Source organism: Piliocolobus tephrosceles, chromosome 18 (genome assembly GCF_002776525.5).
Source record: "Piliocolobus tephrosceles isolate RC106 chromosome 18, ASM277652v3, whole genome shotgun sequence".
Lineage (NCBI taxonomy): Eukaryota > Metazoa > Chordata > Mammalia > Primates > Cercopithecidae > Piliocolobus > Piliocolobus tephrosceles.
In genome coordinates this window covers 73219207-73235243 of record NC_045451.1, presented here as the reverse complement: position 1 = coordinate 73235243, position 16037 = coordinate 73219207, and the positions used below count along the sequence as shown (strand labels likewise).

General features: G+C 41.3%; 1 protein-coding gene across 6 annotated transcripts in view; it reads right to left on the bottom strand.

Moving 5' to 3' along the window:
- Positions 1-16037, bottom strand: part of CEP192 (centrosomal protein 192) — a 142860-nt gene that overhangs the window by 41894 nt on the left and 84929 nt on the right. For 4 of the 6 annotated variants that reach the window (XM_023228357.1, XM_023228356.1, XM_023228354.1 and 1 more), the window contains 9 exons: positions 14242-14367; positions 13961-14107; positions 13776-13839; positions 13200-13339; positions 13010-13102; positions 12339-12457; positions 10702-10875; positions 9056-9146; positions 8718-8894 (listed from right to left, as the gene is read on the bottom strand). In XM_023228357.1, coding sequence (XP_023084125.1) covers positions 8718-8894; positions 9056-9146; positions 10702-10875; positions 12339-12457; positions 13010-13102; positions 13200-13339; positions 13776-13839; positions 13961-14107; positions 14242-14367 — 1131 coding nt within the window. The remainder of the gene's footprint in view (positions 1-8717; positions 8895-9055; positions 9147-10701; positions 10876-12338; positions 12458-13009; positions 13103-13199; positions 13340-13775; positions 13840-13960; positions 14108-14241; positions 14368-16037) is intronic. The other 2 variants (XM_023228353.1, XM_023228355.1) reach the window with 1 other exon arrangement.

Here is a 16037-nt window from a genome sequence, read left to right as displayed (position 1 = left end):
GAGCCGAGATCGCGCCACTGCACTCCAACCTGGGCGACACAGCGAGACTCCGTCTCAAAAAAAAAAAAAAAAAATGGCAATCCTCCCTAACTCATTTTATGAGGCCAGCATCATCCTGATACCAAAGCCTGGCAGAGACACAACAAAAAAAACAGAATTTTAATCCAATATCCTTGATGAACATCGATGGGAAAATCTTCAATAAAATACTGGCAAACCGAATCCAGCAACACATCAAAAAGCTTATCCACCACAATCAAGTGGGCTTCATCCCTGGGATGCAAGGTTGGTTCAACATACACAAATCAATAAGTGTAATCTATCACATAAACAGAACCAATGACAAAAATCACGTAATTATCTCAATAGATGCAGAAAAGGCCTTCGACAAAAAATTCAACAGCCCTTCATGCTAAAAACTCTCAATAAACTAGGTATTGATGGAACATATCTCAAAATAATAAGAGCTATTTATGACAGACCCACAGCCAATATCATACTGAATGGGCAAAAACTGGAAGCATTCCTTTTGAAAACTGGCACAAGACAGGGATGCCCTCTCTCACCACTCCTATTCAACATAGTGTTAGAAGTTCTGGCGAGGACAATCAGGCAAGAGAAAGAAATAAAGGGTATTCAATTAGGAAAAGAGGAAGTCAAATTGTCCCTGTTTGCAGATGACATGATTGTATATTTAGAAAACCCCATCACCTCAGCCCAAAATCTCAAGTTGATAAGCAACTTCAGCAAAGTCTCAGGATACAAAATCATTGTGCAAAAATCACAAGCATTTCTATACACCAATAACAGACAAACAGACAGCCAAACCATGAGTGAACTCCCATTCACAATTGCTTCAAAGAGAATAAAATACCTAGGAATCCAACTTACAAGGGATGTGAAGGACCTCTTCAAGGAGAACTACAAACCACTGCTCCACAAAATAAAAGAGGACACAAACAAATGGAAGAACATTCCATGCTCATGAATTGGAAGAAACAATATTGTGAAAATGGCCATACTGCCCAAGGTAATTTATAGATTCAATGTCATCCCCATGAAGCTACCACTGACTTTCTTCACAGAATTGGAAAAAACTACTTTAAAGTTCATATGGAACCAAAAAAGACCCCGCATTGGCAAGACAATCCTAAGCCAAAAGAACAAAGCTGGAGGCATCATGCTACCTGACTTCAAACTATACTACAAGGCTACAGTAACTGAAACAGCATGGTACTGCTACTAAAACAGAGAGATAGACCAATGGAACAGAACAGAGGCCTCAGAAATAACATCACACATCTACAACCATCTGATCTTTGACAAACCTAACAAAAACAAGAAATGGGGGAAGGATTCCCTATTTAATAAATGGTGCTGGGAAAACTAGCTAGCCATACGTAGAAAACTGAAACTGGATCCCTTCCTTACACCTTATACAAAAATTAATTCAAGATGTTTAAAGACTTAAATGTTAGACCTAAAATCATAAAAACCCTAGAAGAAAACCTAGGCAATACCATTCAGGACATAGACATGGGCAAGGACTTCATGAATAAAACACCAAAAGCAATGGCAACAAAAGCTAAAATTCACAAATGGGATCTAATTAAACTAAAGAGCTTCTGCACAGCAAACAAAACTACCATCACAATAACAGGCAACCTACAAAATGGAAGAAAATTTTTGAATCTACCCATCTGACAAAGGGCTAATACCCAGAATCTGCAAAGAACTTAAACAAATTTACAAGAAAAAAAAACCCCATCAAAAAGTGGGCAAAGGATATGAACAGACACTTCTCCAAAGAAGACATTAATCTCATCATCACTGGCCATCAGAGAAATACAAATCAAAACCACAACGAGATACCATCTCACACCAGTTAGAATGACAATCATTAAAAAGTCAGGAAACAACAGGTGCTGGAGAGGATGAGGAGAAACAAGAATACTTTTACACTGTTGGTGGGACTGTAAACTGGTTCAACCATTGTGGAAGACAGTGTGGCGATTCCTCAAGGATCTAGAACTAGAAATACCATTTGACCCAGCCATCCCATTACTGGGGATATACCCAAAGGATTATAATTCATGCTAGTATAAACACACATGCACAAGTATGTTTATTGTAGCACTATCCACAATAGCAAAAACTTGGAACCAACCCAAACATCCGTGAAGGATAGACTGTATTAAGAAAATGTGGCACATATACACCATGGAATACTATGCAGCCATAATAAAGGATGAGTTCATGTCTTTTGCAGGAACATGGATGAAGCTGGAAATCATCATTCTGAGCAAACTATCACAGGGACAGAAAACCAAACACTGCATGTTCTCACTCATAGGTGGGAATTGAACAATGAGAACACCTGGACACAGGGCGGGAAGCATCACACCTGGGGGCCTGTTGCGGGGTCGGGGGTAGGGGGAGGGATAGCATTAGGAGAAATACCTAATGTAAGTGACGAGTTAATGGGTGCAGCAAACCAACAAGGCACATGTATACCTATGTAACAAACCTATACGTTGTGCACATGTACCCTAGAACTTAAAGTACAACTAACAACAACAAAAAAAAGAATGGTGATCATTAAAACATCAGGAAACAACAGGTGCTGGAGAGGATGTGGAGAAACAGCAACACTTTTACACTGTTGGTGGGAATGTAAATTAGTTCAACCATTGTGGAAGACAGTGTGGCAATTCCTCAAGATTCTAGAACTAGAAATACCATTTGACCCAGCAATTCCATCACTTGGTATACACCCAAAGGATTATAAATCATTCTGTTATAAAGACACATGCACACGTATGTTTACTGCAGCACTGTTCACAATAGCAAAGACTTGGATCCAATCCAAATGCCCATCAATGATAGACTGGATAAAGAAAACGTGGCACAGATACACCATGGAATACTATGCAGCCATAAAAAAAGTGTGAGTTCATGTCCTTTGCAGGGACATGGATGAAGCTAGAAACCATTCTCAGCAAACTAACACAGGAACAGAAAACCAAACACCGCATGTTCTCACTCAAAAGTGGGAGCTGAACAATAAGAACACATAGACACAGGGAGGGGAAGATCACACACCGGGGCCTGGCAGGGGGTGAGGGACTAGGTGAGGAATAGCATTAGGAGAAATACCTAATGTAGATGACGGGTTGATGTGTGCAGCAAACCACCACTGCACGTGTACACCTGTGTAACAAGCCAGCACATTCTGCCCATGTATCCTAGAACTTAAAGTACAATAAAAATAAGTAAATAAATAAATTTTAAAAAGATGAGCTGATGGATGGATATGTGGGAGAAGACACACAGCAAAATGTTAACTATAGAATCTAAGTGATAGTGTATGTGACTGTTTACTGTATAATCCTTTCAACTTTTCAGTAATTCTGAACCTTTTCATAATAAAATGTTGTTGGAGAAAACTGTATTTATAATCCTCTTAGTGTGCAGTCTAGCCAGTGTCAGAGAAAAGCATGCAACAGGGACTAAGCTAAAGAACTCAAACAACTTTTCAAGGGCAGACATACTGTCAATGGGGAAGGCAGCACACTAGAGTCAGGTTTGGGGATCCATCTGCTGCTGCTTCCACAGGGCTCAATCCTTGCAGGAAGCAAGGCTTCACAGAATACATCCCATAAATTCGAATGTAAGCAAAACATTCACCCTGCTGGAAACTTTCCATACTCTTTGAAATATACACCTTCAAAAATTATCTTTCAGTCCTAATTACAGGTTGAGTATCCCTTATTCAAAGTGCTTGGGACCAGAAGTGTTCCAGATGTGGGAATGTCTGCTTTATACTGGCTGAACATCCCTAATTCAAAAATCCAAAATCCAAAATGCTCCAAAGAGCATTTCCTTTGAGCTTCATGTCGGCACACAAAAAGTTTCTGATTTTAGGCCGGGCACGGTGGCTCATGCATGTAATCCCAGCACTTTGGGAGGCCGAGGCAGGCGGATTACAAGGTCACGAGATCAAGACCAGCCTGGCTAATACAGTGAAACCCAATCTCTACTAAAAATACAAAAAAATTAGCCACGCGTGGTGGCGGCACCTGTAGTTCCAGCTACTCGGGAGGCTGAGGCAGGAGAACGGCGTGAATCCGGGAGGCAGAGCTTGCAGTGAGCGGAGATTGCACCACTGCACTCCAGCCTGGGCGACAGAGTGAGACTCCGTTTCCAAAAAAAATAAAAAATAAAAAATAAAAAAATAAAAGTTTCTGATTTTGGAGCCTTGTGGATTTTGAATTTTCAGATTAGGGATACTCAAGCTGTACTAAAACAGGTTACAAATACTTCCTTGCAAACTTGAAACCATCATAACTTATTCCACGTTGGTATGTACTAAACCAAAATAACATTTTGAAAAAGTAATTTTTTTCATCAGTTTATATTGTCTTGACTTTTAGTGCAAATAAACAGCATTTCAGGCTTGGCACAGTGGTTCACACCTGTAATTTCAGCACTTTGGGAGGCCAAGGCAGGCGGATCACTTGAGGTCAGGAGTTCGAGACAAGCGTGGCCAACATGGCAAAACCCCATCTCTACTAAAAATACAAAAATTAGCCAGGCATGGTGACGGGCGCCTGTAATCCCAGCTACTCGAGATGCTGAGGCAGGAGAATCGCTTGAACCTGGGAGGCGTAAGTTGCAGTGAGCCAAGATCACGCCACTGTACTCCATCCAGGCTGGGTGACAGAGTGAGATGATGTCTCAAAATAAATAAATAATTACATAATAAACAAACAAACAAACAAACAACATTTAAAAGGGTTTCAGATTGGAAGCCCCTACAAATCCTCCCTCACTCAGTGACCTCTGGTAGTTTCAGTAGCAAATATGTTTCTAATTTTTCTTTTACCATAGAAATGTACAAGTAAATTTTATCAGTGAAACTAAATAGTAAAAAACAAGGAAAAAGGTACCTTTGAAAATACTCATTATTTAAGTATTCTGCCTGTATTTTCAAAGCCTAAGAAATCACAAATTACTACTGAGTAACAAGGTTAAGAAAAAAGAATGATTGGCCGGCTGCGGTGGGTCACACCTATAATCCCAGCACTTTGGGAGGCTGATGTAGGTGGATCATGAGATCAAGACCATCCTGGCCAACATGGTGAAACCCCATCTCTACTAAAAATACACAAATCAGCTGGGCGTGGTGGCGGCGCCTGTGGTCCCAGTTACGCGGGAGGCCGAGGCAAGAGAATTGCTTGAACCTGGGAGGCAGAGGTTGCAGTGAGCCGAGATCATGCCACTGCACTCCAGCCTGGTGATGGAGCAAGACTCCGTCTCAAAAAAAGAAAAGAAAAAAGAATGATTAAATGAAACAAATCTGACTCACACCGTAAATCCACAGACTAAACAGGAAAAACGACTGCTCCTAACCTCAGTACTACTGAAATGTTGAGCTGTGTGATTCTTTGTGGTGGAACTGTCCTGGGCTTTCTCGGATGTTCAGCAGCCTCCCTGGCCTCTACCCAGTTGGTGCCAGTAGCACTCCTGTCTTGCCCCCAGTTATGACAAACCAAAAATAACTCCAGACTCTGCCAGTGTCCCCTGGGGGTAACACAAGGTCTGGTTGAGAACCGGTGCTCCAGATGACAAAACACAGAGCTGTTATTAGCACCCTGGAAACTGCACGGTACATAAATGTGGGCTCTGCATTCAGCCAGACTGAATTTGAACCTTGTGTCTACCACTGACCAGCAAGTAAGATGCAAAATCACAGCCACACATCTCTCGCAGCCTCAGTTTACACAAGTGAAAAATGGCAAGAGTGGCTGTATCTCGGATGGTTGTTTTGAAGATAAAAATGTGACAATCCACCATCTTAGTCTGTTTGTGTTGCTATAACAGAATACTACAGATCGGGTAATTTATAAAGAACAGAAATTTATTCTTCACAGTTCTGGAGGTTGGAAGTCCAAGATCAAGGTGCTGGTTTCTGGTGAGGGCTGCTCTCTGCTTCTTTTTGTTTGAGACAAAGTCTCGCTCTGTCGCCAGGCTGGAGTGCAGCGGCGCAATCTCGGCTCACTGCAACCTCTGCCTCCTGGGTTCAAGTGATTTTCCTGCCTCAGCCTCCCGAGTAGGTGGGACTACAGGTGCGTGTCACTACGCCCAGCTGATTTTTGTATTTTTAGTAGAGATGGGGTTTCACCATGTTGGTCAGGATAGTCTTATCTCTTGACCTTGTGATCCACCTACCTCGGCCTCCCAAAGTGCTGGGATTACAGGCGTGAGCCATCGCAGCTGGCCGGGCTGCTCTCTCCTGCATGTTCCAGAGGGAAGAACTGCTGTGTCCTCACATGGCAGAAGACAGAAGGGCAAAAAGGCCAAACTCCCTCCCTCAGGCCTCTTTGTAAGAGCATTAATCCATTCCCGAGGGCAGAGCCTCATGACCTGAACACCTCCCAAAGGGATCCATTTCCCAACACTGTGGTACTGCAGAGTAAGTTTCCAATACAGAAATTTGGGAGACACATTCAGATTACAGCATCCACACAGTGATTGAGGGTAATGCCCAGAATACAATCAACATGAAACAAATAATCAATACATTTTTATTGCAGTCCTATCATGTTTATGGTATTCAAACCACAGATCATTTCATTTGTTCCTCACAATCAAATTGGCAAGTTGGGACAGCAAGCAGCTTCTGATGAGATGAGTGCGGAAATACCAAGGTGAGTGTAAGTAACAGAGACAGGGCTGGCTCCCTGGATTCTCCTGTCTGTTAACAGCTCTTCCACCACTCTGCCAGGCTACTTTATCTTTACAAAGGCACAGCAATGTTAATTCTGAGTCTTCTTGTGAAATAATAGCCATATTCATCCCACAGGCAATCCCCATCCAGTCCACCCCTGTGAGAGGACAGGGCAGTCATCTATGCAGGTAGAAATCCCACCAGGATCCTGGTTTGTCTTCAAAGGATGCCAAACCCCTGCTTGGTTGATTATTAAATCAAATGGTTCTGCCCTAAATCACTAGAGACTTATCAGAGATTCTTCCTTGAGAACAACCTCAAAATCATGGCTAGTAAACCTAAACAAATCAGAATATATTCAAGAAATCTGAAAAATACAGCCCATTTAGTCCTCTCCACACACCAAGTTTTATCCTTACACAAAAATCAGATCGTCGAAGACCTTGAAGACTCTGACAGTGTCTCTTGGGTGCACATGGAAGGACGACAGTTGTAAAAATGACCACTAACATCTTTAAACAGCTTTGTCCACTGCAGCTCATGGGGCCAATCAAGTGACTCCACAGAAAACAGAGGTCAAGCTCCAGTGTCAAATAAAGCTGTATTTGTCATACATACCTAATTCTAAAAACTTTCAGATATTGTTAATCTTGTAATATATCACATCCCCTCTTTAACACTAGGATATAGAACCAAAATTTGAGCTCCAGTCCCACTGCCGAACACCTGTGCAGTTATAAGGCATGCACAACCATGTAGCTGGAGTTTCTTCCGACTGCCCTGCCGTTGCTTCCTTTCCTCTACGATTTATCACTTTTATCTCTAATTGCTCTGAATGTGTCTAAACAAATGGCTTCAAATCCTTTTTACATACTATGCTGGCAATTAAAAAGCATAAAAACTCTTTGTCTTGGGGCTAGCAAATTCAGTCAATGGGTATTTGGTATGGTCTAAATAGGGACGTCCCCCAGCAAATTCACATGTTGAAACCTAGTCTCCAATGTGACAGTACTAAGAGGTGGGGCCTTTGGGGAAGTGATTAAGCCACGAGGGCTCTGGCCCCATGCATGGGCTTGGTGCTCTTATAAAAGAGGCTGGAGGCAGCACTCTCATCCTTCTCACCGTGTGTGGGCACAAAAAGGCAGAGGGCAACCCTCCCCAGACGCCGCATCTGCTGGTGCTCTGATCTTGGGCTTCCCAACCTCCAGAACTGTGAGCAATACATTTCTGTTGTTTATTATAAATTACTCAGTGGTTTTAGCTATAGCCGACTGAACAGACTAAGACAGTATTTGTGCTGATAATTGAAAAAATAAAACTTAATGTGAAAGTTAGTATCTTAAACAGCTCCACATGGATTTACCCAAAGATGTGTTCCCAAAAAGCTGGGTACATTTTTAAATGTCCAAATTAAAATGAAACTTAAGATATACCTAATGTAAATGACGAGTTAAGGGATGCAGCACACCAACATGGCACATGTATACATATGTAACAAACATGCTGTTGTGTGCATGTACCCTAGAACTTAAAGTATAATAAAAAATAAATAAATAAATAAACACCCAGGAACGCTGCTGGGCCTGCAGTCTCTGTCGAGTCTCTGTTCCACAGGATGGGGTTTGTTAAAGTTGTTGAGAATAAGGCCTACTTTAAGAGGTACCAAGTGAAATTTAGAAGATGATGATAGGGTAAAACTGATTATTATGCTCAGAAGCACTGGAGATACAGGATAAAAAAATACAATAAAATAAAATGAAACTTAAAAGCATTAGAAAGACTAATACCTATAAGAATACTACGCTGGCTGCTATTATAACTTGCCAATTCTACAAAGCATATAAATTACTCCTTAACTTGCTTGTAAGTCTAGATAATCACATATTTTCACTTATAAAAGGCAGAGTATATAATTTACAACGGTAAACCAATAGTTATAACACGGCATAAACTACAGGGGAAGGGAAAAGCAACAAAATGATCTTACTGTGAACTTTACGCCTGGTTGTGATCGATTTCCAAGTTGTTTGATTTCTAGTCTAGCCAACATGCAAGATAATCGAGTAGGTGCAAATAATACAGAGATGATAATGTCTTCCTTTGGGTGAATTCTGATCTCACAGTTACTGGTCAATCGCTGTTCTGAACCAAAAGTGTTCTGAAGCTACAATTTAAAAACAGTAACCGCATAAAACAAAGCAGTAGCACAAATAAAACATACCATTAACACAAATTCTTAAAAGGTAATAACACAAAAGGGTCTGCATATGTAAGTGTTCCAGACCCAGACAGAAGACACAACAAGAATCCACGTACTCTACGAACCTGAAAGCAGTCCTGATCTTGTCCTCTAATAAGCAGTCGTAAATGTTGAGTTGTAGATGCAGAATTATTTCTTAAAGCAAGTTTCTGAAGCCTAAAAACAATTACACATTTTAAATATAGTTTTTCTCCATGGATACTGCTATCGTTATAAGAACAAAGCCAATTAAAACCAACCACAATGTCTAGAGAAGAACTGACTATACGAGCCATTTCAGCAGTCTGCAATTGTCTCCCCACAGTCCTAGACTCTGTTTCTGAAAATGCAGGCTCAAGACTCACCTTATAGAGGCTTTTTGGTTTAATCTCTCTCCAGATATAGCTCTGCAGCTGACCTTATTATTTATACTATGTGTATAGGTATTATCTGTCATATAAAACATCAGTCAATGAAAATCCAGGTGAAGAAATTCATCAAGTCATTAAGTCAGTATCACACCTAGCTGGAATACCTAGCTTATCCAAGCGAGCTTTCAGGGAAACAAGGGGTCCTAGGCTAAGAGGCTCATTTGCACAAAGTAGTCTTTTAAACAGTATATTGAATTAACTCTACTTTTAAAGAAGCTACAATGCAAAAGCATGGACATATAATAGCACCTGACTGATAAAAACAAGTCAATTGTGGAAACTGTGAATCCTGTCTTCACTGGCGAACAGAGAATACATGAATAAATCTCTGTTTTACTCAAAGTTGGAGAAGATCAGCAGCTAATAAATCAGCAGCTGAGGTCTACGTCTCATCTACCTTGTGCTAAGAGAAATGCAGATAACTCTGGCTATTGACACCTCCAGGAAAAGCCTTCCACAGGGACAATGACTGAGGAAGAATTACCTGAAAGAAACATTATTTTGTAAAGTTTTCATTCTCATGTATTTATTTTATAATTTGTAAAGCACTATGGTTATCATTTTCAAGTACAGTTATCAGGTGGGATGGGAGAGGCTAGGTTTCCACAGAGTCATACCATCAGTTAAACGTACTCAAAAGTCAAGAACAAGCCAGTTACTGCTTGAGCGAAGTGTAACTGTTTCTGCCATAGGCTTCTGAGAGATATTTCTTCCAGAGATCCTTTTAAAGATAAACCTGTACAATACAGGGAGTCTCAAAAAACAAAAAACAAAACAAAACAAAAAACCCACCAAACAATTTTATAGTAAATACTACCTCCCATCTCCTAAGGTACCCCTCTCCTCTACATGCTCCATTCAGTGTGGTTGGGAAGTCTGACACCCAAGTCTGGTGCATTAAAAACACTTCTATGGGTTTTGCTAAAACCATGTGGTTGCTGACTGAGAAATTCAGATCATTCAGAAGAATGAATGTACTGCATATTCTCTATGCAGCTCTCCATAAATCTGTCTCTCAGTTGGCTTTTGAAAAATACAGAGTGGCAGTGAGTTTAAGGGGATACTCCCTCCTCAGCAGCAACTGTATTGTTGGTCATGTGTCAGGTGCTCTTTGCAGGACTGGAATATATGTTAAAGAAAAGCTGAATCAGGACACGTGCCCATCTAGGAGGTTTTTCCAGTTCTGCACAGTTGAGCCTGAAGAGTGTCTATTATGACAAAATTTTCCTGCAAACATTAATTTGTGGTCTGCTCCAAAATATGTATAAATAGTGGACTATTTGTCAGTCTTTGACACTTACTGTGTTCGACCAAGAGGGACTCCTCCCCAAGCCAGAAATTGTTTGTTGGACAAAATCGATGGAATATCTAAGCAAGGTCCAGGTGACAGAGGTTTACTTCCTGAAGAAATGACTTCACCTTTTAACATGACTTCATACTGAGGTCCAAATGGCTGCACAAGTATTTTCAACATCCTAAGAAAGAATTCTGAGTTGAAGGTCCGTATTTGATTCTTTTCCCAACTATTTCCTACATGTTTCCACTGTTCAAAAGACTGAGCTAGGTGCTGGGGATATGATGATATTCCCACCCTTAGAGTTTGTGCTGCAGAGAAGAATACAGACAAGGAGAGAGACGATCACAACGGCACCTGCACGTGGGGGGTGTGAGAAGCCATCGTGCTTTGGGAATGCTATTTACGAGACATTTGGGAACAGTGGAGCAAAGTCTCCCAGAAGGCGCCAGCCCAGGGAGGTTGAGAGCAAGCATTCCAGGCAGAGGCATTCGCGCTGGTGCGGATCCGACTCTTCTCTTCTGTAAGGTCACAAGAACAGACTGAGCACACAGTGAAGTGTTCTATAGCCCAGGCAGGGGATAAGCCGTGTGTGTGTCAGAGGAGACTGTACTTCAAGCTAGGGTCACACAAGCAAGCTCAGTACTCATGACAATGGCGCTCTGACTCTAAGTTGATATTCATTTACGATTTGAGTGCCAAGAAGTCATGGGCCTAGAGAAGAAATGGAGAAAGATATCTCAACAGCTGACATGGTCAACTAATACTTCCGGGAGAAAAAGAGAAACATCAGGCCGGGCGCGGTGGCTCAAGCCTGTAATCCCAGCACTTTGGGAGGCCGAGGCGGGTGGATCACGAGGTCAGGAGATCGAGACCATCCTGGCTAACACGGTGCAACCCCGTCTCTACTAAAAAATACAAAACACTAGCGGGGCGTGGTGGCGGTGCCTGTAGTCCCAGCAACTCGGGAGGCTGAGGCAGGAGAATGGCGTGAACCCGGGAGGCGGAGCTTGCAGTGAGCTGAGATCCGGCCACTGCACTCCAGCCTGGGTGACAGAGCGAGACTCTGTCTCAAAAAAAAATCAAATTGATCTTTTATTATTTACTTTTGTCAGAAAATACTTGAAAATAATAATTTCTTCATTTCTATTCAGCTGGTTTAAAAGAAGATTTTTAGTTAAAAAAAGAGAAGACAATCTGAAGCTAAATGAAAGGAGATTAAACAGAGTCATACCATCTGTTAGGTAAGAAATATACGGACTTCGTCATTCAGGCTGTGGAATTTTGAAGCACATGTGAGTGGCTGTTTTGAGAGACGAGTAAAACTGTCATTAAAACTTTTTTTTTTCAGACGGACTCTCGCTCTGCCGCCCAGCCTGGAGTGCAGAGGTGTGATCTCGGCTCACTGCAACCTCCGCCTTCTGGGTTCAAGTGATTCTCCTGCCTCAGCCTCCCAAGTAGCTGAAACTACAGGTGCACACCACCACATCCTGCTAATTTTTGTATTTTTAGTAGAGAAAGGGTTTGGCCATGTTGCCCAAGCTGGTCCTGACCTCAGGTAATCCACCCGCCTCAGCCTCCCAAAGTGCTGGGATTACAGGCATGAGCCACTGTGCCCGGTCCACTAAAACATTTTTATATTACCTTTCCTCACAGGCTTCAGGATCCTTTGGAGTAAATGAAACAATAACCTCATGCTCTTCTCCAGGTTTAAGGAATAGATTCTTTGGATCCACTGAAAAGTGACTTCCTTGTTCTGGGACCTAAATACAGGTACATAATCATAACTGAAGCCGACTTTCAAACCTCCGCTTCACTCAGTGCTCCTGCTGTACATGCCCTTCTCACTTCCTAGGACAGGTTGTTTGTCCCCTTCTCATCTGCCATGGTCTCCACTTGTCCTGTTCTCTTAGAAAGGATATTTCTTTCTCTTCTGCAGCAAACCTCATCTTCCACCTCACCCCCAATTTTGGATCACTAACCCCCTCTCACTCACCCTCAGATTTCAGAAATGATGTCAACGTGTGTGGCTCACTCTTCACCAACTCCAACCAAAGGGTGACATGCATGTTTTTCAGGAACTAATCTAAGCACTTGGTTCTCATACTCAAGACACTGCACTTCAAACTTAATAGCGCCACAGCATATATTTTACGTTATATAACACCCAGTTTTTAAAAACTCTCAGTGATTCTTTCATCTGAGGCTCAGGGCACTCTGTTGGGCCAGGAAGGGCACAACCGCCCTGCAGAAAGCAAGGTGCTCTCACCGTCTGAGGAAAGCCTATCTTATGGCACTCTGATGGAAGAACCTACCTTGATATCCAAATAAACTTCAATGTTCCCAGCATTTTTCAAAGGTAAGTGCTGCTTTGTTGAGGAAGCCACTTTGGCCAAGAAATGCATCGTCTGGAGGATGAGGCAAGACAGACATTTCAACGAACTGTCACAAAGTGACATCAGCATGAATGAAAGCAGTAACGGCAGAAAGGAGGGCCGCGGCCACCTGCAAGTCCCTGGGAGCGTGGATCCTAGCTATTCCGGCTCTCGCTCGGAGACACACACTTCTGAGAACTGGCGTGGGGTTTGGGCTGTCTACTTCTATATCAACTTTTGCAGAGAATTCTTCTGCTGAGTCCAGAACCTCTAAATAAAAAAAAAAAAAAAATTCTTTTAGCTCAGAGACCAGAGAGTTACTTAATTCTAAATGCCATCAGCAGTCCCACACAGTGCCCTTAGGGGCAATAAGAACATTTAGGCAAGAAGATTTTTAAGAGTTAAAAGAATAGAAATGAGTGAAGAGAAAGGTGGAAAAAGAAAGAAAACATCCAACTGGTAAATGTGATAAGATCAATTAACAGAAAACATTTGAAAAGGTTTTCAGTGCTACCTGCAGGAGTTACCCACACTTAACACAGGATTGACCCAAAACAGCATGCCATCTGCCTCAATTTCAAAAAAAACATAAAATACTTGACAAATTTCGAAGTACTGACATTTACTGACAAAGGAAATACATCTCAAATGTGTAGTTTATTTAACTACAGATTAAAGCAGTTCCCACACAATGTAAACATGATACCTGAAGAGCTGATCTGTTTGTTTGGACTATGGAAAAGAACCCAAATCATCAGAAATTCTGGATCCTATAAAATTAAAAGAAAAATTTGACTTAATGTAAACTGGTATTAAGATTAAAATCTTAATGAAAGAAAAGCAGTTTAGAAGCTTAATTTTCTCTTTTATTCTAAGCCAGTTCTCTCCTACCTGGCCATCATAACTAGCAGGCATCATGTGGTTGACCACAGAAGGGCCGGCTAGCCGAGTGACCACATCAGTGCAAGCAGCAACTTCCACAGGAGCTCGGACGGGTTCCTTGGAGAACATGAAACAGCGCCAGGCTATGGCGTTCTGCTTAGAAATACAAGAATCGGTTCAGTAAAGCCAACAGTGTAATGCTAAGTTTGTTAACAAAATCCTTAAAAGAATGTACTTTCATAAGATCAGTGCATTCTGTGAACAGTTTCTTACTGTATGTTCATACTTACAGCATTAATAATCAGTCTAATTGGCACAGTGGCATGCGTTCGGTTTATCAATTTTAGTGGGAGAGCTTTCCAGCCTCCATAAGTCAAGTCACCAAAATCAAGAACATCTTTCTTTTCTGTTTCTACCTAATTACCAAAAAAAGGGAATGATTGAAAAGCAATATATTAATAAATAGCACAACATGTATGTTCATACGACTGCCATTTCTAGCCACAAATTATGAGTTAGCATTAAGTAAAACTTACCTACATTTTCCCAGGCTATTTAACAATTGCTTATTTTCTACAAAAATAAACGTTAATTTATTCTTTTGAGGTAGTCTACTTACCCAAATATACTATAGAATTCAGCTGCTGTTACTTTGAAAAGACTGTATCTTAAGATGAACTGGTAATTTGATAAAATTATAGACCCCTTTTCAATGAGTTCTATTATTAGAATAATCACTTCTCAATTCCTTTCAAAAATACTATGAATATCTTGGCATTTTCAGATTTAATCTGCAAATGTTAAAATGTTATCAAAACAGACATATCAAAAGTTTAAAACAAGCGCCTGTGATCATGACAGACTCACTTCCCTAAATGCGGGAAACCAACCAAACTCAGAGCCTCACACACCCGTACGTGGAAATGTTTGACACTACAGGAACCCCCACCAGGTATCAAAATTCATGAATGTCTGTCACAGGATTTGCATACAGCCTAGGCACATCCTCCTGTATACTTCAAACCATCTCTAGATTACTGATAGTACCTAATATAATGTAAATGCTATGTCAATAGCTGTTCTACTTTATTGTTAGAGAATAATGAAATAATGACAAGAAAAAAATGTCTATACATGTGCAATACAGAAGCAACTACCCCTTTTTTTATTCTGAGTATTTCTGATCCAAGGTTGGTAAAACACAAGAATGCAGAACCCACAGATTCAGAGAACAGACCGTATTATACACACACACACACACGCGCGCACACATTTTGTTTTGCTCTAGCCAAACACAAAATAAGTGGAGATCAAAGGTAGACCACTAAGTGGGAGCTGATTTCCATGGTGGCCCAGGAAGGTCTGGGTTCCAGACTTGCCCTCAAGGTGGTAGAGCTTTAATACGTTCCAGAGAACAGAAGATGTGACTTCAAGCTTGTTGTGAGCAGGGCGAGGCTAGAATGGAATTTGAAATCTGCACATAAAGCCCAGAAATTCAAAGGAATGAAATGAAAAGGGAACTGCAAAAACTGTTCACATGTCTTTGGAGTCAACAAGGAACCTGTCCAGAGATGGGTGGCATAGAAGATTATTTGCAAGAACATGAAAGCCTAGGCCTAGGCCACATGGGACATGGGATCTCCAAGTTGAAAAACATCACAAAGGCTTTTAACACCTCCAACATTTCTGCAAAAGTACTCTCTAGAGACACTTCCAAAGACTAAGACACATCATGGGATTCCTAAAGCAAAAAGCAGCCTCAATGAATGTGAGCTCACATTAAAAATTTTAAATATCAAAAAATTAGAAGCCACTGGAAGAAAATCAGAAAGACTTAGCAAAAGTAACTAGTAGAAGCATTAGTAACCCAAGAACTAGAAACATGAAATAAACTATAAAGTAAATTCACTTTTTTTTTTTTTTTTTTTTTGAGGCGGAGTCTCGCTCTGTCGCCCGGACTGGAGTGCAGTGGCCGGATCTCAGCTCACTGCAAGCTCTGCCTCCCGGGTTTATGCCATTCTCCTGCCTCAGCCTCCGGAGTAGCTGGGACTACAGGCGCCCGCCACCTCACCCGGCTAGTTTTTGT